At 37.6% G+C, this 27,143-nt stretch overlaps 1 protein-coding gene across 7 annotated transcripts; it reads left to right on the forward strand.

The window, feature by feature from the left end:
* The first annotated feature begins 1,244 nt into the window (after window positions 1–1,244).
* On the forward strand, window positions 1,245–27,143 carry LOC127788646 (zinc finger CCCH domain-containing protein 1-like). 7 transcript variants are annotated; one of them, XM_052317196.1, is made up of 7 exons: window positions 4,579–5,101; window positions 6,264–6,792; window positions 7,486–7,606; window positions 7,701–8,536; window positions 22,250–22,477; window positions 22,642–22,913; window positions 26,959–27,143. In XM_052317196.1, the coding sequence occupies exons 3-5, from the start codon at window positions 7,540–7,542 to the stop codon at window positions 22,361–22,363; spliced, it is 1,017 nt and encodes a 338-aa protein (XP_052173156.1). In that variant the 5' UTR covers window positions 4,579–5,101; window positions 6,264–6,792; window positions 7,486–7,539; the 3' UTR covers window positions 22,364–22,477; window positions 22,642–22,913; window positions 26,959–27,143. The 7 variants fall into 7 exon arrangements, with proteins under 7 accessions (XP_052173154.1, XP_052173155.1, XP_052173158.1 ...); XM_052317194.1 differs by lacking the exons at window positions 4,579–5,101; window positions 26,959–27,143 and adding an exon at window positions 1,245–1,490 and having other exon boundaries at window positions 6,658–6,792; window positions 22,642–23,062; XM_052317195.1 differs by lacking the exons at window positions 4,579–5,101; window positions 26,959–27,143 and adding an exon at window positions 1,245–1,490 and having other exon boundaries at window positions 6,668–6,792; window positions 22,642–23,062.

Below are 27,143 nucleotides of genomic sequence, written 5' to 3' on the forward strand. Positions count from 1 at the left end.
TCTCCAGTCTCCTTTTCACTCCATTGTTCTTCATCGTTGCCATATCAACCTACGACTAGCCAACCACCCTCTAGCTTGTGCTGATTCTCGGCAATATCGAATCCAATCTTTTTGGCAAGGGAAAGTTCGAAGACATCATCACCTGTGCATGGCTCGAGAACATGAGTATAAATTGCTACATTTGATTATGCAACATGTTACTCTATTCTCTCATCTCATCTCGAATTTGGTTATGCATGTCCCTATGCAAACGATTTGAGGCCTCTAATTTATTGTCTACCATGTACCAATTGCGCCCTCCATAGATCCCACTCGTGATTGGATATCCATCACCATGGCCATCACTTGTTGTAGTTGCAATTTCATCTGTTTCATATGAGTGTTGTCCGCCATTGTAGTGAGTCAATCGAAATGCTTAGACTAGGAAGGTGCTTTGATACCAATTGTTGAATCTTTTAAATTCAACAGAGTTCTCTTTTATTTGTAAAGAGAATTAGGTAGGAATTGAGATGGAAGGAAGAGGAAAATTAGAGAATTGAGGGAGGAGAATTGAGAATGAAATGAGAGGGAGAAAGAATCAGATAGGGAATTTGAATGAGAAGCAATTCAAATTTTATTCGATGCTTCACATTGAATTTGGGGTGAGCTTATATACTCGATCCTTGCGGAAAGTTGAAGCCAATAATGATTATCACTTCCCGTATTCAAATTTACACTTTTATCCATTATGCTTATACTACTAACAATTATACTTATTATAGTAGTTCCTCACATAGGTACACGACAAGTTTGAGCTGAATAAATTTTTTTGGCTTATTGGCTCGTGAGCTGGTTCGATTAGAAGTTAGTGAACATGCTCAATTAAAAATTTGCAATTAGATATAATAATATATGTATGTATAATATATTAGATATATTTTATAAATATATTATTTAACATTAATACATTTACCAATACAAATTAAATTCTACTACCCTGTTTTACTTGATATATTAAGAATAAATTAAATTATTTCTAATACACCCTCTATTAATTTAATAACAATTCTATATTTATTTATAAAGTTTTACTTTATTATTCAATAGTTGCACAATTAAAAAGATCTATTTGCATGATCATCAAAATAAAATAAAAATTATATTATAATATATTTAATTTTAAAACTTTTCAATTGCCGTTATTAATTTACATTATTAAGAAATCACATTATTAAGGGCCAATTCGACCCAGTGAACCAGTGGGCAGGTCAAGGCCCAGACATATATAAGGAAGGAAACCTAGGGTTCCTCCCCCACTCCGCCGACCGTGCTTTCCAGTGAAGCGCCGTTGGTCTCTCGGCTGAAGGCAGTTATCCCCGTCGTACTCGCCGCCTCGCCGACCCGCCGCTGCGTCGCCCCTCTTGCTGCCTCGCCGTCTCACCGCCGCCTCGCCGTCTCTGAGAGAGAGAGAGGTTTCTTCTTCTTCTTCAATCCGTCCACTCTGCACATTGGTAACACTTCTCTTCCATTAATCTTCAATTTATTATGTGTAATTAACTGCTCGTCATTTGTGCAAGTGTTCCTCAATCTTTTTGGACAGTGTGTGTTTGATTCAACACAGAATTTGATCATGTTTTGTTCCTTAGAAACCCTAAGAAAGCTGAAATGTCTTACCGTGAAATCTTCTGTTGCTTCGAACTCGAGCTTGAGCCTGAGCTCAGATTTGCCGAGCCGAGCCGAGCTTAGGCTCGATTGCAACCCTAATACTTCTCACTTTTTAAGTACCCATACTATTCAAAAGTTATATCAGATTATCCCATTAGTTTAGATTTATATTATATGTGCTATCCCTAAAGTTTTATAAATTTACGCTGATTTCTTAACAATTTTTTTAACTAGGGGGTTGTGATGACCTGAAGTATATAGACCCTTTTACCTGGCTTTTTACGTTTAAATTCAGTCTTTATTTCAGAACTTTGAAAACCATTTTAACGCTTTAGGTAGCAAAAAACAAAAAAAAAAAAACCATTCTATTTTGCCTCTTGTTTCACAATGTTAGTTGCTGGTTTGTTCGATTCCCTGGTAAGTAATGCTTGGATTGAGATTTGAGTAGGTTTCAAAATGCAGAATATTAGTTAATTTTGTTCTCTACTGCAAGTAATTGATGAATGAAGGAATTTCATGATGTTTTCAAATCCGGTTATGGGAAGTTTTTGAGGTGGATTATGTTGCATACAGATACAAAGCTGAAGATTTTTTCTTATTGGTCGCAAGAATAGATGTTCTCATCTTTCATTGTTAAATTGTTGATTTGAAGCATTCCTTGTTATATCATGAACCCCATATTGATGATTTACTCTGTAATTTCATATGCCAATTGTATACCAATAATATTGTGCATTTTTAGTTATAAAATTGACTTTTTGGATGAAAGTTCTGCTCTGGTTTTGATTATCTAAAGATGACTTGGTCCTAAACAACATAAATAAGCTAAACATTTGCGTTTCAGATAATGGAATTGTCTCATGTAGATGCATGTTCTGTTTGGACAGATTTATTATTATCCCGATGTACACTTGCAAGCTATTGGCCATTTGACTTGGCTGCCACTGGAAGTATATAATGGTGAAAGTTTCTGCTTGGGCATGATAACAGCTATTTCATCATATGTTAACAGATGCTCCCTTTTTGCTTTCCGTAAAATTTCTATGTTCTCATTATTTGATAGTGGCAGGTTGTGTTCTCATCGATAGGACTTTCAATTTGCCATTTCACTGGTCTTATGCTTTCTGTAAAGCTGTTATTCTCTTTTGTTTATTTTTTTATTTGTTTTTTTATATTCCTTATGGTAATATGGAGATGATGGCAACAAGTAAAAGGTTTGAGCAGGATATAGCGGCGATAGTTGTAGGACAAATGTGGGGAGAAGGAAGAGGGCCCCTGTCCATGTATGAGCATTTACAATGTGACTTTCGCAACCTCTTCTACATCAATTATACCACATGTAGGCTTGGTAATGGGTTGACAAAAAAGGCGTGGGTTGCATTCTAGAATTGAATGCTAACCTAGATTTCTCCCAACATCAAATCCCCCATCATTTGAACTTATCCCGACTGCCTTCATGCTTTCTGCAGTGGTCAAACATTAATCCTGATCCTTTCATTATTCTCTCTGTCCCTCCTTTACCGTCCTCCTTCTCCCTCTTCTTCAGATAATGCATTAATGCATGCACACATTTATACACAAAAACCAGGGAGCTTGGCACTTAGTTTTATATTTTCAGCTACCCATGGTGAAAATGGATATGATGGCTAAAAGTAAAAGGTTTGAGCAGGATATAGTGGTGATAGCCGTAAGACAAATGTGGGGAGAAGGAAGAGGGCCCCTGTCCCTGTATAAGCATTTACACTGTGACTTTCTCAACCTCCTACATCAATTCTACTTCATGTAGGCTTGGTGATGGGTTGACAGAAAAAGGAATGGGTTGCATTCTAGCATTGAATGCTAACCTAGACTTCTCCCAACATCAAATCCCCCATCATTTGAACTTATCCTGACTGCCATCATATTTCCTGCAGTGATCAAACATTCATTCTGATCCTTTCACTATTCTCCCTCTCTCTCTCTCCCCCTCCCTCACCCCCCCCCCCTCCTTTCTTTACATATTTCCTTCATGCATGTACTTTACACTCACATACATTAATGAGGTTCGATTTTTTACATTTTCATGGAAGAAAAACTTTAAAGGTTGTGATTGGATTGGGTCATTTGACCCTGTCATTTGGAATTTAGAATTCCAAATTCGATTCCTGCTTACATAATTGTTTGATCATTTTGATTTGTGTCCAAATATAGAAGGATGGCAGAATTTGAAATGCAAATATTTCAAATGACATCATTCAAAATTTCTTTATCCAAATGTGGCCTAAAATCAAAGTACTAATCATTCCCTGTTTATTAACTCAGTGCAGTTAGTTGTTTATTTTACCAATTATCTTGATTCTTATTTCCCCCTCTTCATGCATTTACTCTACACTTTTATACGAAAATGAGGGAACTTGGTTAATTGTCAATTTTCATCTACCGATGGTTTTGATTTTTTACATTTTTATGAAAGGAGAACTCTGAAATCAGATTAGTCAACATTCCCTGTTGAGTACATCAGTGCAGTTAGTTATTTATTTATTATACTAATTGTCTTATTTTCCCCCAAGATAATGCATGTGTGCTAGTTTCTAACTATTGACAATGGCAACTAGAATGACAATGTGGAGGATTTTTCTGGGGAATTGGCTTAGGCATGCTGATTACGAGAAAAATGGTGGCTCTCTTGATGCATGACAACATATTGATTGCATCTATTTCATCAGTCTCTTGCAGATGGTCCTTTTTACGTTTCCAATAAAATTTTTATTTCTTCATTCTCATTGATACAGCTTTTAGTTTCTCATTTCATTGGTTTTATACTTTTTAAAATGTTGTTCTTCTTCTCTTTCTTTCATATTTTTTGTTTTTCCATATTCCTTGTTGTGAAAGCAGATACGATGGCAAAAAGTAAAAAGTTTGAGCAGGAGATAGTGGTGATAGTTTTAAGAGAAGGAAGATGGTCCTTGTCTTTGTATGACCACTTACACTGTGACTTTCGCAATCTCTTCTACATCAATTCTATCATATGTAGGCTTGGTGATGGGTTCACTGAAAGGCATTGGTTGCATTCTAGCATTGAAATGCTAACCTAGACTTATCACAACATCAAATCTGCCGTTATTTTTGAACTTATTCCAACTGCCATCATACTTTCTGCGGCGATGAAACATTCATCCTGATGCTTTCACCACCACCACCACCACTCTCTCTCTACTTTAGACCCCCACAAGATAATGTATAGTTGTTTTAATCAGTTGATGTTAATGTATGCCATGCCATGCCATCTTCTGTTAACAGAATTTGATAAAAAATCAGAAGAGACTCAATTTTAACAACAAATAAAGTTTAGTGGCCATGGTGACAAAAATTAAAGTACAGTGACCAGTTTGTTATCAATTGTAAAGTTTAGGGACTAGCAGTGTAATTTATCTAATTTCTAATTATTGACAATGGTAACTAGGATGACGACTTGGGGGTAAAATTAATAAATAGTCACTGAACTTTAAAGTTGTAATTATTTACTCACTCAACTTTAAATTGTAACCATTTACTCACTCAACTTTATTTATCGTTAACCATCCATCACTCGTTATAACTCCGTTAAATATTATAAACGGAAAATACTAACGGAATCTAACGTGACTAACAGAATCTGACGTGACAAAAGTAAATTTAACAAACACTCACTGAACTTTAAAAATGTAACTAATTACTCACTGAATTTTGCTCAACGTTAACCATCTATCACCCGTTACATCACCGTTTGCTCTTGAAAAACACCTGTTACATCACCGTTTTATCTTGAAACATATTAAAATTTTTTTATATACATTTAAGATCACTTACTTTTCAAACAAAAAGTCAAAAACTAAACTAATAATTTAAATTAAAAAAATTATTGATGCAAATCAAAAGTAAAAAAAAAATCTATTTAAATTTTTTTACCTTCATTACGAATAATGAAATTCACAAAAAAAAAGTATTCAATAATGAGACCAAAAGTCAAAAACTAATTACAAAAATCGTATTTCTTCTATACAAAAAAATGCATATGATATCATTTTCTTAGAAATACGATTTTTGTAATTAGTTTTTGGCTATTGGTCTCATTATTGAATATTTTTTTTTGTGAATTTCGTTGTTCGTAATGGAGATAAAAAAATTTAAATAGATTTTTTGTTTACTTTTGATTTGCATCAGTAATTTTTTTAATTTAAATTATTAATTTAATTTTTAACTTTTGGTTTGAAAAGTAAGTGATCTTAAAAACATATAAAAAGTTTTTAATATGTTTCAAGATAAAACGATGATGTAATGGGTGTTTTTCAATATCAAACGGTGATGTAACGTGGTAATTGATGGTTAACGTTGAGCAAAGTTCAGTGAGTAATTAGTTACATTTTTAAAGTTCAATGAGTGTTTGTTAAATTTATTTTTGCTACGTTAGATTCCGTTAGCCACGTCAGATTCTATTAGTATTTTTCGTTTATAATATTTAACGGAGTTATAACGAGTAATGGATGGTTAACAATGAGTAAAGTTGAATGAGTAAATGGTTACAATTTAAAGTTGAGTGAGCAAATAATTACAACTTTAAAGTTCAGTGACTATTTATTAATTTTACCCACGACTTGGAGGATTTAGATGGGAATCTGATTATTCAAATGTTTGTCTCAACTATCTTACTTATATGAACTGGTTTGATGGCAGAGTCATACATATTGTTTATTGTCAAATCAAAGTGTGTTTATGGAATCCTATAATGCACGGTTAACAAGCAGGTGCCACCTGTGATGTTTATGTTTGTGGTCCAATGCCAATCTATACCTTGGAGACAAAGTGGTGGCTGAGGCACTTAATTTTCCAGTTGCCAAGTTTGTTAGGCATGTCTATTTTAGCTCTGCTAACCTATGAGTCACTCAGTGATGTTATTCAATATCCAAACTATGTCCTGTTCTCAATATACATTTCAATGGCCAATAAATCATAATTGGATTACCTTTATATGATTGCTTGACATCTACTGGTTAGTGTTTACAAGGGTTCCTAGGGAGATGAATTGCCTAGGCAGCATGCTTTAGTAAAGACACCAGTGTTGTCACGACCGAATTTTCAGGGCCATGACCAGCACTGCCCTGTAGTGGGTTGTGGATCTCGTTGAGAGTAGTAAGTCTCATATTTCATAATTCATACTTCACTTCAATAACAGGATTTAGTGTCAAATTCCCATATCATGATGACATGATCTTGTACCATCATTAATCAAATACCATTGTGTCATGACCCAAAGGGCAGTAGCTGTAATTGTACTGGAGTTTGTTAGTTTGTACTGTAGTCATCTGTTTCTTCTTGATATTTTTCCTTTGATTGCTTGTATTTTTCTTCTAATGAATGAGTGGAATTAATTAGTTGCCAAAAAAATTGATATGAAATTATTTAGATTATGAATTTGTTAAAATGAAACTGACCCATTAACAAAAATTCAATCATCACTCCCCCTAAAGACATGATAAACACATTGTCCTATCAACTTTGCATGGCTATTACAATTTTATATTTAAATGAAAATAAGAGAAGGTTATCTATTATTTTATAGTTTGAGAAATTAAGTAATACAGATTGTGGTTGAGGGGTGGGTATTTGTAATTTTTCCTTTTGTCTCGTTGTAAAACTATAGTATTTTGCCCCAAAACTTTTGAAACAGTTCACCAAACATCAGGTTCTTTCAAGCTTTATTTTCAGATTCAAAAAATAGTTCTTTGGAGCATAATAAAACAAACCCTTATGCACTCTTCCTGTTTTTGTTGATTTTTTATGATATATGTAATAAAACTGTTCAATTTTACTGGAAATTATCAGGTGGAAAGTAAACAAGTCCCAGATCTGATGCCTCTGTTGGTTCTCCATGCCTAGATGTTTGAATCTTATGTCCAGTTTTCAATGGCAGACTCAACTGAACCTCCACAACAGTCTGAATCAGGTTTTGTGCAATGTTTAACATGCAAAAATTTTTTACCCATGTGTTTATTGCTTCAGGTATAAACTATTGTTTGCTTGTCATCTGTATATTGCAGTCTGCAATTTCTTCAGAAAGCCAGCGAAGAACAGAAACATCAGAAAACGTACATTTGATGAAGATAACAATGAAGATGAAGACTCTGGAATTGGAAGTTCACTGCTACAAAATAAGAAAAAGCCCCCAAGGCCTGACAATAAGCTACATTTCTCTACTGGATCATCCAAGTGCTCGATTTCCTCAGAGTTGAATGCTGAGCCAGGTGCTCCAATCTTTGAGTTTGAATCCTCAAAAGAAATCCAAGTTCAAAACGATAATAGGGCAACTGCGACTCTGGAAACTGAAACTGAGTTCTCAAAAGATGCTCGGGCAATACGAGAGAGAGTTCTTAAGCAAGCGGGGGAGGCTTTAAAGGGGAAAAGCAAGAATCCAGGGGATGAAAAGCTGTATAAAGGAATTCATGGGTATACTGATTATAAAGCTGGCTTCAGAAGAGAGCAAACAGTATCTGCAGAGAAAGCTGGCGGTGCACATGGACCTCTTAGGGCTTCTGCTCATATACGGGTCTCAGCTAGGTTTGACTACCAGCCAGATATTTGTAAGGATTATAAAGAGACTGGTTACTGTGGGTATGGAGATGCTTGTAAGTTTATGCATGACAGGGGGGATTATAAGTCAGGGTGGCAGTTAGAAAAGGAGTGGGAGGAAGCTGAAAAAGCAAGAAAGAGAAATTTGGCTTTGGGAGGTGATGACATGGAGGAGGTGGGTGCAGGTCAAAGTGATGAAGATGACGATGATTCATCGCCCTTTGCATGTTTCATATGTAGGCAGCCTTTTGTAGATCCTGTTGTAACCAGATGCAAACACTACTTTTGTGAGCATTGTGCATTAAAGGTAAGTCTTTGTTGTTGTCATTTACTTTGTGATCATATTATACCCCTGTTTTATTATTATTATTGCCTTTCTTATCTGATAGTGAAACACTTCTATGGAATTTCATATTCTAAAAGTTAGGTCAGTTGTATCTAGGGAGGTAAAAACTGAAGGAAGAAAATGATGTGTAAAACATTGTTGGATGGTTGTAAGCAGAATGGATCTCGCTTCAACAACTTCAAACGCAGATAAATAGCACCAATAGCTTCCTAAAAAATGTTATTGTTTGATTATACTTTTGGTCGTAGTTAGTAGGTTTGCTCCTTCCCCTGGAACTTGTCAAACTATGGACACCAAAACTAGTACAGGACGAATCACATGCTTCCCTTTGTTTTGAATCACTGAAGTTAGGCAAGAAACTGAGCAATGGAACTAATTTTCTATTTCTAGTTTTTGCTCTCACTGAATTTTCTACATCAAACAACAAATTTAAAGATTGCAAGGGAGACTCTAGAGATATTAAAACATCAAACTACTAACAAACTACTACTGCATGTCATATGACTCTTTAAATTCCAAGTCACTAATTTAGATCCAACCGTACCAGATAAAGAATAGTCCAAATAGTGATGAACTAGCACAAAGTTTAACACTCTCCCTTTGTGCTAGCTTATGGAACCAGACCAAGTTTGGCTCTTAATTGCCCAAACTTCATTTTGCCAAAGTTTTTGTGCAAAAATTAGCAACTTTTTTGTCTGTTTCAACCTTAACAAGATCAATTTCTTCTGCTAACACCCTTAAGTAAAACGGTGATGTACTTCTGTATGCTTTATTCTAGCATGAAACACTGGATTTGAAGCTGATGCAGAAAAAATTGCAGAAAGTAGGAAAGAAAGAGGAGATTAAGAAGAAGAAGAAGAAGAAGAAGAAGCTTGAGAAGAGCAAGAGAGAAGAAGGGAAGAGAAAGACTAGTTCAATACCAATGTATTCAATATCAAGAACTGAATAAAGAATTACATCTTGTGTAACACCCCATTTCTAAGGAATGTCACGACCTTGGGAAACTAGGATTCTATTTTTCTGACACCAAATTTTCCCTAACTGGGTTTTAAGTACGGAAATGGCATAGGTCGAACCTAAACAATAAATATAACAAATGAAGGTATTCAACATTTATTACATGACATCAAAGGGGATGTTCATTATTTTTTATAAAAAATCATGACGGGGTAAAAATTATTACATCATGAAGTTCCATGAGAATGTAATTATGATGGAAATTGAGTTCAAAATTACAAAAATGCCCTTTTAATAGGAGGGGTCAACCACACATTTTTTCTTTTCCTTTACTTGTGTCGCATGACACGTTTGAATATGCTGAATTAAATGTTTCATCATTTAGTGAGGGTTCAAAATGATTTTCATGTGTGTGGATGCAAAAAATGATGTCCTTTATTTTCCTTGTGTTTAGTGATGCAAGGATAAAATACACTTGTGAAAGGATTATGGGAGATTTACGCCTATCACTCCTAATATCTCAATCCTTGTCACTAAACAACATGTAGTGTAGTATAATAGATAAAGAATACACTATATGCACCACAGGTAATAATATGCCATGTAGATGCTTCCTATGTGGCATGAATCATTTGCATATGCTCAACATATATGGAAAAACATAGTATTTTTAGGGCGAACCACCCACCTTAAGATTTTCATAAAATTGTGTTAGATCTTGAGAGATCTGACAATGGATTCCTTTCGAATGGTAGGAAATCACGAGAACATAAGTGGAAGGGAGAATTATTGAGAAAGAGAGAGGGAATGAGAGAAAGAGAAGTAGAGAGAGAATTGGAGGGAGAAATTCTGAAGTGAATTGAAATGAATTTTCTCTGGATGCCTCCAAGTGTTAGGATCAGCTTATTTATACTGATCCTCTTATCACATGGGGGGCTTTTGCCACTCAAAGACCTAATTGCCTTCATACAATTGTTAAAGCATTCCCTATGTACAACATATATCAATAGCCTATAACTACCTTTCTTACACATGTAACATGACTACAAGCGCAGGTGCATGACAATTACTCTCCTCTTGACACATTTCTTGTCCTTAAGAAATGCTAAGTATGGCTACCCTTGGGAATTGGTTGAGCAAATCCAGTAGGTACTCCCATGTATTGTTGTTCAAGTGTAGGTTGGACCACTTCACTAGCACCTGGGTTATTGGAGCTCCATGTTTGTAGATGACTTGTTTGTTTATTATGGCAGTTTGCTCCAAAAGGGGGCTGGTGTTAATGGTTTCCGGTGGTAGAGTAGGGCTCATTGGTTACACTCTTGCAGACTTCTTAAGTAATGATATGTGGAACACTGGATGAATTTGAGACCCCTTTGGTAATTGGAGTTTATAGGCTACACTCCCAAGCTTTGCTACAATAGGAAGGGGATAATAGTACTGGGGGCTCAGTTTAGAAATTGTGCCTGTTGCCAACGTTTTGAGGTGGGATGCCCTCAACTTACGGTAGACTTCCTCCCCCACTGTGAATTCCCTTTCACTTCTCCTCTTATTCGCAAATTGCTTCATACGATTCTGAGCATTAGCTAGTTCTCTTTTTAGTTGTTGTAGGACCTATTGTCTCTGTTGAAGGTGTGCATCCATTACTGCCACAGTAGTTGTTTCTTGGTGGGCCGATAAGAGGGGCGGTTTGTACCCGAACAATGCTTCAAAGGGGGACATTCGGATGGAGCTATGGTGGCTAGAGTTATACCATCATTGGGCTAGAGATAGCCATTTGTGCCAGCCCTTAGGGTGTAGGAAACATAGGCATCGGAGGTAGGTCTTTAGACATTGATTGACCATTTCAGTCTGCCTGTCAATTTGGGGATGGTAGGCTGAAGATGTGTTCAGTTTAGTCCCCAAGGACTTTAACAATGATTGCCACAGTAAGTTGGTGAACACTTTGTCTCTATCTGGCACTATAGTCTTGGAAATCTCATGTAATTTAACCACCTAGTTAAGAAAGATTCTGGCCACTTCTTGAGTTGTGTATGGATGGGATAGGCTTAGGAAGTGTGCAAACTTTGTAAACTGATCCACCACTACCAATATGCAATCCCTACTTTTAGATCTTGGTAGCCCCTCTATAAAGTCCATTGAGACATGTCACGGCCCGGGCTATTTGGCTATTTTAAATTTTTTGCTGTTCAGTCTTTTATGGTTTCCTTGCTATGCTAGATTGTATTTTCTTTATTGTAATTGTTGTATTTCCAGTTGGCTATTTTGTTATAGCAAGGGGGCCATGTGTAAGACCAGAGAATAGGACAAAAGAGTTTGTTGTAACCGTTGGAGAGGGGATGATTTGTTGCATCCACGCCCATGCCAAGCGACTATATGTACTCATCCCATTCCTTAGGAAAAGGCATACAAAAACAGAATACAGAATTATCCTATTCTCTTCCTCAACTCTCTCTCTCTCGTCTCACTGTTCTTTCTATTCTCCCTTTCTAATTCTCCCTGTTAGTCCCTTGAATCTCACCGAGTCAAGGGAAGTTTATTGTTTCTGCCAAGGGCAGTGACAAGACACTTTCCTATGCCTGCCCTGGGATGGCCAATGGTTGCAACAATTCGGGTGAGGCCACTGTGTCATGCTTACATCTCTTACAAACATCACAAACCATAACAAACTTGATCACCAACTCCTTGAGCTTAGGCCAATAGAAGAGTTGCATGACCTTATGATAGGTGTTTTGTATTCCTGAGTGTCCCTCTGGGGGAGACTTGTGTAAAGTCTACAGTATCTTCTCCTTGAGTGCTTCACAGTTTCCAATTGCCAACCTCCCCTGATATTTGATCAAGCCATTCACTAGAGTATACCCCCTCCTACTTGATGGGTCTAGAATCAATTGTTCTAACAAAGCTTTGGTTTGTTCATCCATTTCATAACTCGCTGCCACCTCTTGGTACGAATCTGGAATTAGAATAGTGATGGTTGCTAAGGTCCCTTCCTCTTGGCATCTGGACAGGGCATCAGCTGCAATGTTCTCCTTTCCCTTCTTGTACTGTATGACATAGTCTAATCCTTCAACTTAGTCATTCCCTTATTTTGTAAATGAGAGTGAAGTTTTTGTCAATACTTAAGCCTGCATGATTGGGTGCTAATGCTTGGCTTATAAACGCCAAGGGTCTTCCTGCATTAAGACAACCCCAATACCCGTGCCACATGCGTTTGTCTCTAAGACAAAAGGCTTGCTGAAATTTGGTAAGCCTAACACCGGGGCCTCACTCATTCCTTTCTTTAACTGCTCAAAGGTTGCCTCAGCCTTGGGGCCCCATTTAAATGCTTCGTTCTTCAACAACTCTGTCAAAGGTTTGCTTATCACCCCATAATCTCTCACAAACCTTCTATAATAGTTGGTTAACCCCAAGAATCCCCTCAAGGCCTTAATAGTAGTAGGCCGTGGTCAATTTGTCATGGCTGCTCTCTTCCTCGAGTCAGTATTGTTAGGCTCTCAATCTTGATAGTAGAGAATTCTCCTCGAGTGAGGTGAATTAGGGTAGGAAGAAAGAGAGAAGGATAGAATGAGGGAGAAAGAGAGAGATAAACGGGAGAAGAATAAAACAAAGGGGTTTTGGGAGAGAATTGAGAGATAGGGAGGACTAACAGATTGTCAAAATATTCATCGGTACCCTTTATTGAGAGGGAAAGCCCCTTATATAGGCCCATCCTCATTAGCAGTTGCTCTTAACAAACAATAGTTATTTCAACCATCCCCCAACCGTTTAACCTCCCAGCTACAACCTATTGTTACTTTGTTACAACTGTCCAACTATAGCTAACCACCTATTTGTTATTTGTTACAACTATCTCACTATTAATCCTGCTATATACTGTTACAACCATCCCTACTAACCATCTAGCTATCGTAGGGTCTTGACAATTACTTACTCCTTTGCTGGAGATAATGTACCCTAGATATTCCACTTGCCCTTGTGTGAAGGCACATTTTGATCTTTTGATATACAATTGGTTGATTTTGAGGATCTCAAACGTAGTCCTTAGGTTTTCAAGGTATTGGTCAAAGGTATGGCTATATATAAGTATGTCGTCAAAGAATACAAGGATAAAGTTCCTAAGTTAGGGCTCAAAAATCTTATTCATCAGGGATTGAAATGTAGCTAGTGCATTGGTAAGGTCAAAGGACATTACAAGGAATTCATAGTGGCCGTGATGGGTTTTGACTGCTGTCTTTGGTATGTCCTGGGGTTTCATTCGGATTTGGTGATAGCTTGATCTAAGGTCAAGTTTAGAAAAAATGGTGGCATGTTTCGGCTCATCCAATAAGTCTTCAATAAGGGGAATAAGGAATGTCTTTGACTGTCATGGCGTTTAATTGGTGGTAGTCCACGCAAAAATGCCATGAGCCATCTTTCTTTTTAACCAACAACACGAGTAATGCAAAAGGGCTCTGGCTTGGTCTAATAAGAGATTTTTGAAGCATTTCCTTGACCATTTTTTCTATTTCTGTCTTTTAGTTAGGAGGATAACAATAGGTTCGGATATTAACGGGCTCTGTGTTGGGTTTAAGGTTGATAGTGTGGTCAAGGTGTCAATCGAGGGATAGGGAGTTAGGCTTTATGAAAAGATCCTCAAATTCAGGTAAGAGTATATTAAGAAGGTCAAGTTTTAGTACCTTTATATCAGATTGGGGTAGGTTGTTGACCATTAGTGCGAAATCTCCTCCTGGTTCTAGGTCCTCCTCCATTCGGTCTATGGCTTGAATGGAAAATAGCTGAGCCACTTGGATCATCTTATGCTTGAATATCTTTTGCAGTCACTTCCTCATGATCATCTTACATATCCCTACCTCCTGACTACTTGTGATGGTCATTTTCCTACCCTCCTCCTCAAATGTCAACTCCATTTTATTGAAATCGAAGCAGATAGGGCTTACATGCTTCATCCAATCTATTCCTAGCACCACATCACATCCCCCTAATTTGCGTAGTCTTAGATCAGCCTCAATTTCCTCCCCCTGCATCTCCCAGCAGAACCTTGCACGTGCTGATCGACTCATAACCTTATTAGCATTGGCCACCGTTATTGTTAGAGGTTGAGTATTGACTAGTGAGCACTTCCATCTCTGTGTTGTACCTTCATCCAAAAAATTGTGGGTATTCCCACTATCAATTAGAATCATCAACTTACAATCCTCCACCTTCTGTTCCACCTTAATTATTTTGCTATTAGTCAACCCCCTCAGGGCATGTAGGGAGATCTCACCATTGTCTTCCTCTTCCCTTTCGTGTGAATTAGATGTCTCTTTTTCCCTTGTTGTTTCTCCTTCTTCCCCTTCCAATAGGAGTAGTTGCTTCTTACACTGATGGCCCGGGAAGTGATTATCCTCGCATCGGAAGTTGAGTTCGGCTTGTCTCCCCTGTTCAATCATCTTACCACCTTGGATGGTAGGGGCTAGTAATGGCAAACTCCGAGCCCTAGACCTTTTGCTTATCTCCTTGACGAAACCCTTACTTCCCTGGGGTGGCACACTATGACTTTCTCCTTTGGCTATCATCCTTTGCTTTTTCATTAATGCCTCTATCGTCAATTTGTGTAACCTCGCATTGTCTGCCGCATGCTTAAGGGTCTTAGGTTGTAACACCTTCACCATTGGCCCCAGTTCTTCGTTCAAGCTACTTATGAAGCTTGAGACAAAGTATGCTTATGTCAAATATGGGTTATGGTTCAACATGAGTGCCTTTAGCTCCTCGAATTTGAGCTTGAGCTGATAATCTAACATCGATCCTTCTTGTTGTCATGTACTTATTGAATGAAATTGTAGGCGGGAAATAAGGGGAGTTGTATTAGTCGAGTGCACATGTTTGGCGTGAGGTGGTTAGGCGGTTATGTAATTTTGGCCGAAAACGTTCCCACTTGAATTAGTGAGATTAGTATAAATATGAATTGATCTCACCCGATGAAGGGCATGCTATGAATCATTTCATTCTAGAATTCTCTCTCCAATTCTCCTATTCTCTCTCTCTTTCTCTCGTCTCTCAATTCTCTCGTCTCTGCCTACCAATTCTTCTCTAATTCTCCAAAATTCTCTATGGAATTCTTGAGGATTCCTTGTTAGATCTCTAAGACCCGACGCTTGCTTGATCTTATTGAATTCCTCCACTATATCGGCCAGACCTTAATCTCCAAACCTCTCACACAATTCCTTTGCAAATTCGGTCCACTGGCAGTCCTCCCTCACCTTGGACCACCCTTGGTACCAAGCATCTCTCGCATCATTGAGGGAGGCTGCAACCAAGGCCACCTTCTGTCTCTCCAGCACACCATACCACTCAAACATTCGTTCACACCTCCGTACTCACCATCGGGGGCTCAACCCATCAAACAGAGGAATATCCAACCTCGGCATAGGAAAACTGTGTGGATTTTGCACCACCGGCACTTGTCTACGTCCCAACACATTCTCTTGGGTCTCCACCAGATCTTCTCCAAATTCAGAAGTTTCGGTAGCCCTTTGATTCATCCCATGATCGGGTAGAATCGGGCCAAATCTCTCTCTAGGAGGAAAATCGAGAGGAATTCTTACTGAATTCTATTTGGGAAACATCACTATGAAGCCTTGGACTTGCTCTCTAATTTGAATTGCCACCTCCTCCCGGATTTGAGTAACAGCTCCGTTTAATTTCCTATCGATCGATATGATGGCCTCTTGGTTCCTGTTGGAGCCTAATTCCAATTGGTCCACCCGAGCTGGCAAATCGGCTACTGTCGAACCGAATTGTTGCAGTTGAGACTCAAAATTCTTCATCCTAGTTCCGTCCGCCATCAATAGAATTTGCGACAAACCCCTTTGGTCAAGGACGAGCTCTAATACCAAAGTTTTCAGATATTGAGAGATCTGGCAATGGATTCCCTTTGAACGGTAGGAAATCATGAGAATAGAAAGTAGAAGGGAGAATTATCGAGAAATAGAGAGGGAAAGAGAGAGAGAAGTAGAGAGATAATTGGAGGGAGAAATATCGAAGTGAATTGAAATGAATTTTCTTTGGATGCCTCCAAGAGTTAGGATCAGCTTATTTATATTGAACCTCGTATCACATGGTGAGCTTTTCCCGTCCAAAGGCCTAACCACCTTTGTACCACTATTAAAGCATTCCCTAGGTACGACATATATTAGCAGCCTATAACTACCCCTCGCACACATGTAACACAGCTACAAGTGCAGGTACATGACAAATTGCCTCGTTAAAAGGATTGAGTCTTGAACCTCATGCTTAGGATGCCCCTTTTTGGCCCAAATCTTGGACACCAAAATCATTTCTAAGAATTTCAAAATTTCCATAAACTGGCTTATAAATTTTTTCTTCATTTTCCCAATTTTTTCCCCTTTTCCTTTTTACCCCCAATTTTTTCGTACCTTCCATGCATCCTCATGTGCCTAGTTCGCACACCACCATGTCCTTAACCAAATTTTCTATTTCAACCTTTTGCATAGGTGAGCAACAGTAGGCTCGAAGGTTGACAGGCTCATTGTTAGGTTTTAGGTGAATGGAATGGTCAAGGAATCTATGTGGGGGTAAGGTTGAGGGTTCGGCAAAGACATCCTCAAATTCCATCAACAATGAGTGAATGGGGTCACAAGTGTGTACCTTAGTTGTAACCGACACTGATGTTTGTGGCCTGCCATCCTTCCAACTGACTGATGCTTGCAGCCTGATCCCTTACTCCTTGCTCCACTCCTATCTCTACTGCATATATGGAGTGCAACTGCTGAATAGATGTCCCTCCTTGGTCAAGGAGTTTTTGCAGTTTCTTCCCTGCCATCATCTTACACTCCCCTGCCTCCACACAACCAGTAAGAGTAACCTTGTCCATCCACATTGAAAGTGACTTCCAAAGTGTTGAAGTCAAACACTAGAGGGTTTACGGTCCACATCCAATCCACCCCTAACACAATGTGGCACCCCCCTAATATGAGGATCCTCAAATTGGCTGAGAATTCTTAGCCACTCATCACCGACTTGAACCCTTTGCCCTTGTATCGACTTAACATCTTACTCCCATTAGCAATCAAAATTGATAGTGGGGGAGTCTCTTGCATTTCACACTACATGGCCATGGTTGTCTCTTCATCTAAAAAACTGTTGGTGCTTCCACTATCGATGAGCACCACCATCCTCCTCTTCCCCACAGTTCCCCTTACCTTCAGGACCTTGCCTGAGGCACGACCCTATAAGGCATGCATAGATATCTCCCCGTCCTCCTCTCTGGCAACTTGCCCTTCCTAGTCCCCTGCTTCCTCAATTCCCACGTCTTCCTCTTCTCCTTCACCCTCCATAGTGAGTTGCAACCTTTTACATTGGTGCCATGGACCAAACTTTTCTTTGCAACGAAAACAAAGTCTGAGTTGCCTTTTTCTGATCCATGGTTAGGGCCTTTGCTGGAGGGGGAGCGGGTAAGCTCCTCACTGTCCGACCATTCTTCTACCATAATGGATTATTTCCCTTATTAATCACTTCTCCACTGCCATGAGAATTCTCTTCTCTGTACCCCTTAGGTGATAACCAGTGCTTCCTTTCAAATGCCTCTAGGGGCTATCTTGTGCAAGTGAGCCTGCTCTGCTGCTTGCTCGACTAATGTTGGGTATAATGTCTTGATAGTGGGGCGGATTTGATAATCTTACCCACTAATGAAACTAGACATGAAGTAGGCTTCATCCAATGAGGGGTGGGATAAGGATAGGAGAGATCTGAGCTCTTCAAACCTCACCTGGTTCTCCTCTATCTTCCCCTTCTGCTTCATCTTATTAAACTCTTCTATGACATCGGTTTTGGTCCTTTCTCCAAAGCACACAGGTCGCTCACAAATTCTGGCCAGCTCCATTCAACCCTCCCTCTACACCAATTTTGGAACCAAGCGTCAGCTATGTCGCCTAAGTGGGCTGCAACCATATTCACCTTCTCCCTTTTTGCCACCCAATATTGGTAGAAGACCCTCTCACACCTCTTGATCCACCATCTAGGCTGATCTCTTTCAAATGCTGGGATGTCCATCCTCGGTGCTGGGGGTGTGGATGGTTCCCTCCAACTCCTCTACCTGACTTCCCTTCCTCTGCCTCCACCCGATCCTCTGTTTCCACCTGATCAGGTGCCCTCTGTCTGCTCCTTGGTGCCAATAGGATTGGCCTCGATGAAGCTCTAGGAGGGAAATTCGTTGGAAGGTTGGTGTTGGGTTGCCGAGCGAACATGCTCAAGGCATCACTCAACTGCTCGCTCAATTTGGCGAACTCTTCCCAATTCCATTCATCGCCCTATCTAGATTAGCCACATTTTTTGTTCAGCCCCGACTGATATCTTATTGAGTCTGCCAAATTCTCATCTCCAACGTCTCCAGGCGGTCGTCCACCTACTCTTGGTTCTCCTGAATCCCCACTTCAATGGCATCCAATCAGGATTCCAATTGCTTCACCCTCGTGCCCTCAGCCATCTTTGCCCAACAATGAATTTGAATTCTGGCCGCTCGTCCTGCTTCAATCGCTGCTCAATGCTCTAAATAGATCGCCAACTCTGATACCAATTGTCAGTTCTGGGGATTTGACAAGGGGACTCTTCTAGTACTATGGAAGAAAGAGAAAGAAGAATGGCGGGAGAGGGAGAAGAATCGAGAGAGAGAAGGGGGGGGGGGGAGATCAGTTGTGTGTAATGCTCAGATGATACCGATCCTCCTTGAGTAGCTTTATTTATAGGCTGTTTACAATCTAGAGGGTTCTAAGTAACTAACTCTATCTTTCTGTTAGTAAACCCAAGTGCCCATGTGCAGCTTAGGTTACTAATTACAATAATGCCCTATGCTACTAATTACAGTGGTGCCCTTGGGCTGTGACATAGTCAGTGCTGGAACCTCAGGTTGTTCTATATCTACTACTATGGCAGAAAGGCAATAGTCACACTGATGAACATGATTATCATTCTTTGCTATAGCTTTAAATCTGCTTGCATTCTCTTCAACAATTTTTGTTCTGGAAATTTTTTCATATGGCCAAAATTTCCACACCTGTGACATTTTATTTTCTCGTGTCATCATGCTTCACTTTGTGAATGCTCTTCTTGACTGCTTTTGTCTTGTTCAGCACGTTTCTTCAGTTTCAAATTTTTATTGAAGACTTTCTTTTGTTTTTTGGAAAATAGAGCTTCACTTTTTCCAGAAATGGAAACTTGTGACCTGTGTGGCTAAAGCCTCCTGGTTTGACTACAAATTCTCCAGTTCAACAATATTAGGTTGATTTGGCCAACCTTGCGTGGATGTTAAGAAAGGCATATGCTCTTTTATTTCTCTAAATAAACAGTGCTGAGAATGAGCTTCGCTGACAGGTTCTTCTGGATCTAGTTCTGAAATTTCAGAACATATGCTTGTAACCTTGTGAAAAATACTGAGGAATAATGATTTTGTCTTGTGTGATGTTTACAAGCTCATTCTCTAGCATTTGAGTCTGGATGTGTTTTTCTTGGTAAAGAGTTTTTTCAAGTCTCTCACATACCAGTGTCAATGTTCCATTGTGTTCCATTAAATCCTTGTGGATAGAACTCCTTAAAAGGAACAAAGCCTGTCCACACTTCTTATTCCAGTCTTTTCTTGCTTATTCATTTTCTGGAGTATCAGTTGGAATTTCTGTTATGCCATCACCAACAATCTCCCAAAGATCTTGACCTTGAAGATAAGCTTGCACACAAAGGTTCCAAATTCCAATATTGGTAATTAGAATGGTTCATTTCTCCACCTCAAACTAAGCCAACCCTCCCCTGTTATCCATTCGTTGGCTAAATACTGAAACTGCCAAGAACAAAACTATATCTTCCAAAAGAACACAGCAGCCCCTCTTCCTAACCAGGCTCTGTTACCATGTCAAACTATGGACACCAAAACTTGTACTGGAAACCACACATTTCCTTTGTGTTGGATAATTGAAGTTATGCAAGAAAATGAGGAGCAATGAAACTAATTTTCTATTTCTGATTTTTTATCTCACATGAGTTTATACATCAAAGAAGAAATTTAAAGACTGCAAGGAAGACTCCAAAGACATTAAAACATCCAACTATAACAAACTACTGCTACATATATTATGACCCTTCAAATTCCAAGACACTAATTTAGATCCAACTGTATCTAATAAATGGTAGACCAAATGGCAAGGAATCAGCTCAAAATTCAACAGAATCACAATCCACATTGCCTGTTCCAGATTGTGGTTCTTTTGCATCTCGAGATCACAAGGAACCTGATCCATATCCCCAAGAATGGGGATCCCAAACGGTGCATGATATAAGTTAAAAACAATTTAAAATCAGGTAATAAGCTTAAAATCAGAATCAGTGTAGTCAAAGGTGAGAAAGGTACTAGGGTGGTGCAAGGTGCCATGGAAGTGCCTTGCATAGTACCAGGTAAGGCTCCTTTACTCAGGTGCCACATAGGTGAGTGCCTCTAATGAGGCATTGAGCACCATCGGAGCTTGCCTAGGCTGGAATGAAGAAAATAGGGGAAAAAGCAAAATGAAAATGAAAGGCTATCAGCTCTGAAAGTCAGGCGAGCGCTAGGCGACTTAGGCAATGGAGTGTCCTAGCACCTCAAGGCACCTTTCGTCACTGACTACCTTGATTAGATATTTTTCAAAGAAAATTAGAGAAAAGAAAGCATGCCTACCCCAATTTCTTGTATATTCTATTGCATTTTGAATTATATTCAAACCTGATTTCATTTGCATAGAATTCTTCAATGCACAAGAAGTATTAGGGCATAAAAAAGAATCTAAACAAAACAGAACAGACCAGCTTTTGTAATAGCAAAGTATCAATCCAACTAATTTTGAGCCGAGTACAACAGTAAAACATACCACGATGCAAAATAGTGAACCAATTGGCATACTAATTTGACCATGTTCCTGGTAACTATGCTTTTGGTACTACCACTCTAGATTCATCTCTTTTGAATTATCAAATTAAAAACGAGGGGATTATCATTGCAATTTTTATTAAATATTGTAGCGGGTGGATAAGAGTGATCTTTGATATATTGGACAACTTGAAGTAAAGCCCCTTTTAATAAATAACTAACTAAGTGTATTGTCTTTCTGTATAAAATATTCGATAAATTGAAAAATATTAGAGTACTTACTGATGTTTCTTGGCTTTAACAACCACAAAATAGAAAAGGGGTTTGATGGAATTATGCCTTATTCTTTGTAGACTACCGTACAACTGCTGGATGATAAATTGGGTAGGCTATGATGTCATCCTGCTGCTATCTTCTAAACAAGCTTTTTTTTTTTTTTTCGGTCGATGTAGGATTACTGGTAGTGAAGTTCCAGTAGTGTATAGTTTTTGTGCAATGATTTTATACCTACCCTGCCCCATTCAGTGAAGAGGGTGGGGCTGGAATTGTTTCATTTCTGACTGTTAAAATGCTCCATTGCAGCAGAATATGTTTTAAAAGTGAGGACATCAAAAGCCATCTGACGTGCACAACTTTTTGCTACACTGCGTTGCATTTCTCCTCTCTCCCCCCCCCCTTTTGTCATTAACTACTTATCCTTCTGTTTATTTCATTGCTGAGCATGCTTCCAAAATATCTCAAGTTGATTGGGGTATCACTTGCCATGTTGAACAACTTGCTTCGAACTGTAATTGTGATTTGACTCTCATTTTTTGTCTGGTGGTTGACAGCATCACGCCAAGAACAAAAAATGCTTCGTGTGCAACCAGCCCACTATGGGCATATTCAACACCGCTCATGAGATAAAGAAAAGGATGGCTGCTGCTGCTGCTGAGGGAAAGTAATGCATTTGGCTGACCGACCATAAAATAAGAGCATTTGGTTGGTAATGCAATTGCATCATGTAGGAGACGGACCGAGAGCGAGCATCTCTTATTTGATCCACACTTGTTGCAAAGGTGCTTTTGTTAACTTTGTACTCCTGAGATCTATCTTGTCTTGATATAGAAATATTGCATCCATGATCTACCACTGTGCTATTATTGTAAGCATAACCGTTTTCACTTGATAAATTAATATATATTTTTTTTTTGGGGGGGGGGGGGGGGGGGTACAAATTCAGGCGTTGTACTTCTCTCTCTCGTCAATGATTTGGGTGTGGAAGCAGTCTTTGCAATGTTAAAGACATATTTCATTGAGCATCCTTGCTTTTGCTTTTGCCTCTTGGAAGTTTGCACATCATTTTCTTACTTACCAATGGAGAGTAGTTACTAGACTCACTTGAGAAATTCTTTATTATTTATGCATGGATATGAACCATCTGATGAGGAGAAGATGCCAATGGACTGAAGGGGTCTCCTGGTTTTAGAGCAGCAGCTTATTCAAGATTTACAAGTAAGTAATACATAGTTCACCAAATACTCACGCTCCGGCTCCCACTCCCATATTTATGCGAATTTATGATTTTACCCATAAATTTTGTACTTGTACTTGGAAAATAATAATAAAGATATATAAGAACAAAAGACTCTCCTTTCCTTTTCTTTTTCTTTCTTCTCCTTTAATGTTTTTGGGTTCAATTTGTTGATCATATAATTCTTCATATTCTTCGTAGAGATGTTGATTAGGTGCAGGACCCAAATTTTAAGGCTTGAATTCTCTTCTATGTGGTGGTACAAGTTATACTTAGGGTGCGTTTGATAGTATAAAATTTTTATAGAAAATGTCCCATCTAAAGAATTAGATTTCATCTTTGTTATTTGACACATTACATTTTTCATAGAATTAATTTTCATGGTACAACCATTAAAACATCATTCGACATTTTTTCTATGAAGAGGTAATTTTTATTTTTTATGCAAATTAAAAAATATTTTTTTTTCAACTAAATGTTATTAAACACTTGAAGAATCCTATGCAATGCAACAGAAATAGAGATTTGAATATAATTTAAAATGTAATAATAAAATGAATACAAGTGAGTGAGGTGGGTAAATTTTCTTTCTTATATCAACTTCAAATTTCTTTGCTAGTTTAAATTTATTTTTACTGCTTTTGTGCACTATTTGGGATCCCCATCCCCATCCCCATCCCGTTTTAGGGATCCTAATTGCACTCTTTGCAATCTACAGAACCAAAAGGATTGCAGCTCCCAAATGGAGAGAACCTCCTAGTAACTATCTTGAAAACTATATAACTAAAAAGTTAGAAAACTTACTACTCAGTTGGAGAAAATATTTTATAACTAAATATTCATTAACACTTTAGCATTTATTTAAAAAAAGAAAAAAAAAATTGAGTTGTGGAAAACATTATCGGATGTTGAACTCCAGTTTTACACTAAACATATTCCAACATTTTATGTTTAAAAAATAATAACATATATTTCTAAAAAATGTAGAAAACATATATTTTGATTTTTTCAAATTTATAGTATAAATAAACTATAAAGTTGGAAAATTAAAATTATTTTCTATTTTATTGGTAAAGATTTAACTACTGAATATAATATAAAATTAGAATTAAAAATTTTAAAATAATGTTTTATATTTTTATAATAATTAAAGATTTAATCCTTTAATAAAAGATGAAAAAAAGTAAAATTCAACAGGTGAACAAGTTGTTAGTTTAAAGTATTTAATCATTTAAAAAAATAACAAAGGCATCCATCCAATCCACCATTGGTCACAGAAGAAACCAGAAAGAAAGGGATGCCAAAACAAGGGGATGCTTCTACCAATCACACTGTGCTTTCATTTCTTCCGGACTTGTTTTTTGGTATAATAAAGGGGTGTGTGATCAATCAAAGAGAGATTAACAACTCAAAAAAAGATCAATTCCTTGGATCCTTTTTTTTTTTTTGAACGGAATAAACAGAAATAGAATGAAACTGATTATCGAAATATTTTTCTGGATATATTCTTCAATATGCAGACTATTCATGAAACGTGAAGCAGGGGATTCCGGAAGGAATCGAAGAATTTATTGGAATCCTACAAAATCCCCACACCCCATTTTGATGCCACCCTTTGCTTTGCTTTCATAGGGTAGCTGCATGCCTTTTTTAGGTTGTAAACGTAATATCACCTCTAGGTAGAGATGGCAAATGGGTGGGCTGGCCCGGCCTACCTCCTGCTTGGCCCACTCATTTGGTGGGCCGGACTGAATTTGGCTCGCGAGGTAGGTAGATTGGGTTGGGTCGGGCCGGGTAATAGGAATTGGGGCCTGTCATAGCTCTATGGCCCTTAATAAATAGGCTAAGGCGGGTCGGTCCAGGTTGTGGGTTTATCGGGCCAACTCGTGGGCCTAGCTGTCTGGGTCAATCCGTGAGCCATTGATTTTTAATTTTTTAAATATTTTTTTTTATTTTTTTTCAAATGTAACAAATATTTTTTAAAATATGTTTATAAGTAATTACAAGTGATTGTCGATTTTGTATTTTTCAATATTCCTTTCCTTAAAGGGCGCTTAACTCCTTCATATGTTAAAAATACCTGCAAAAAATTACCATTGGGGTTACCCCCGAGGGCATTGCAATGCTTAAGTTAGTATGGTTTCAATAATAAACATATTAAGTTGCAAATGAATAATAGGTTATTAAATGACATTAAAAAAATAAACTGATATTTAAGTGTTGACCAACCTCATTGATTCATTCAAACTGTATAAATATCTACGAAGAATTGCCCTTGGGATTGCTCTCGAGGGCATTCTGAAACTTAAGTTAGTATAGTTTGAAGAATAAAATAATAAAATCTAAAGTACAAGAAAATAATTGACTATTAAAATACATAAAAAAGCTCAAACCAATAATTGCGGGACGCATTCCCTTTAAGAAGAAATATCATTGTGCTATGGATGGCCCTGTACTGTCATTATGTTTTGATTCGCTAGATTTATTGTACAAATCTATCTTTTGTTCGTCAAATTCAGCATCCAACCAATCCTTAAAGCATATACACCTTTTCAGTGTTTTATGTTGTAACATTGGTCTCTTTGGGTTGAGCACCTTATTCCTTGTAGAAAAAGCTAACTTTAATGGGACTGTGGACATTGGGGGGGTTAGTAGATTTCAGGCCATGGCGGCCAACACCAGATACGTGTGCTGATTTTGACGCCGCCATGACAAAATATCAAATGTATTAATTTAGTCAGTAGAAAATGAAGATTTCCTATTTAAATAGGATTCAAATTCGTTAAACCCACTAGATGTTTGTGGATTACCTTTGATTTTTTCGATTTGAGGTATGTGGACCACCCCCATTTTAAGAATATCTTAGACTTCCTTTGTGAAGAAGAATTTTCACTACTTGATTTATTACCAAAACGAGATTTATAAAAATTATACATTTCAAAAATTAAATTTTGAACTTTTATTTTTTTTCTTGTGTCAACCCCCATAGTTGTTTCGTAAAACTCCAAAAAATATTCAACACCTTCCCACTTTTGTGTGGGATCTAATACAACTGCCATAAGATATAATAATGATATATTAGTTCAATATTTTCTAATTTTTTTTTCACGAGGGCTATAAATTGTCCATATATATTCGAATCCCTATGTTTTGCAAAACAACTAACAATAAGAAATATTTCATGAATAAAAATACGTGCGGTAGGATATTTACAACCAGAAAATGTTTTTGTTGCACTATAAAATGTTTTTAATAAATTGTCCATATATATTTGAACATCTGTTGGAAATCTTCTATATGGTAAGTCAAATCCATTAATAAGTTGTTTCTACTCTCGGGAATGAGATTCACTACTTCGAATTAAAGTCAAAACACCCCTTATTTTAACTAATGCCTCATTATATATTTGTAGATTATCCTGTACACATAAGTTTAAAATATGACATGCACATCTATTATGAAACAATTGTCCGTTTAAAATTAATGAAAGTTCGCGTCTTAGTCGTTCAATTGCAGAGCCATTATTACTCGCATTATTAAATGAGATTGTCATTATTTTATCGCTAATATTGTAATTATAATTGGTCTCTCAAATTTTACTTGCAATTAAATTACCTCTATATTGTTCTACTAATTCTATGAATCCAATTATTCTTTTTTGAATTTTTCATTCTTCATCAATCCAATATATAGTGACGCACATATAGTGGTTATTTGTCATGACACCATACCAAATCTCTGACGTTAATAGCACCCCTCCATTAAACGCATTAATTTTATTTCTCAATTATTCTAAATATTCTAGATATAACCTCATCGCTTTATTTTTATAGTCTTTCGTAAAAAATCCCTAGCTGCAAGTTGTAATGTATTTTTATAATATCATTTAAACATTGCATCTTCACAAAAAAAAAAAGAGAGTTCAATTTTAATTATTAGTTTTGCTAAGCTAGATTTATTAAGTTCTCTATGATATAAAAAAATCATACCCTTACCTTATTGTAATTGCGTTTGCGTTATATCCAGGCCACCATCATCATGTTTCAAGGCATGTCTCATCAAGTGTTCAGTCTCACCCCCTGGTTGGCATGAGTAGTTTTTTTTGTAAAATTTACATAGAGCTCTTTGACCCTTTGCGACTATATTAATAATCTCGAATACCTGCCAGACATTACTAGTTTTTTGTTGCTTAGAGTTGCGTTGTGAACTGG

The sequence above is a fragment of the Diospyros lotus genome, chromosome 13, assembly GCF_014633365.1.
Source record: "Diospyros lotus cultivar Yz01 chromosome 13, ASM1463336v1, whole genome shotgun sequence".
NCBI lineage: Eukaryota > Viridiplantae > Streptophyta > Magnoliopsida > Ericales > Ebenaceae > Diospyros > Diospyros lotus.

Excerpts from the sequence above, each read along its gene's own strand:
- LOC127788646 (XM_052317194.1), top strand. The coding sequence starts at position 7,540 with ATGTTTGAATCTTATGTCCAGTTTTCAATGGCAGACTCAACTGAACCT. Across the intron at positions 7,607-7,700 it reads TCCACAACAGTCTGAATCAG|TCTGCAATTTCTTCAGAAAG; the intron begins GTTTTGTGCAAT and ends TGTATATTGCAG. Across the intron at positions 8,537-22,249 it reads GTGAGCATTGTGCATTAAAG|CATCACGCCAAGAACAAAAA; the intron begins GTAAGTCTTTGT and ends GGTGGTTGACAG.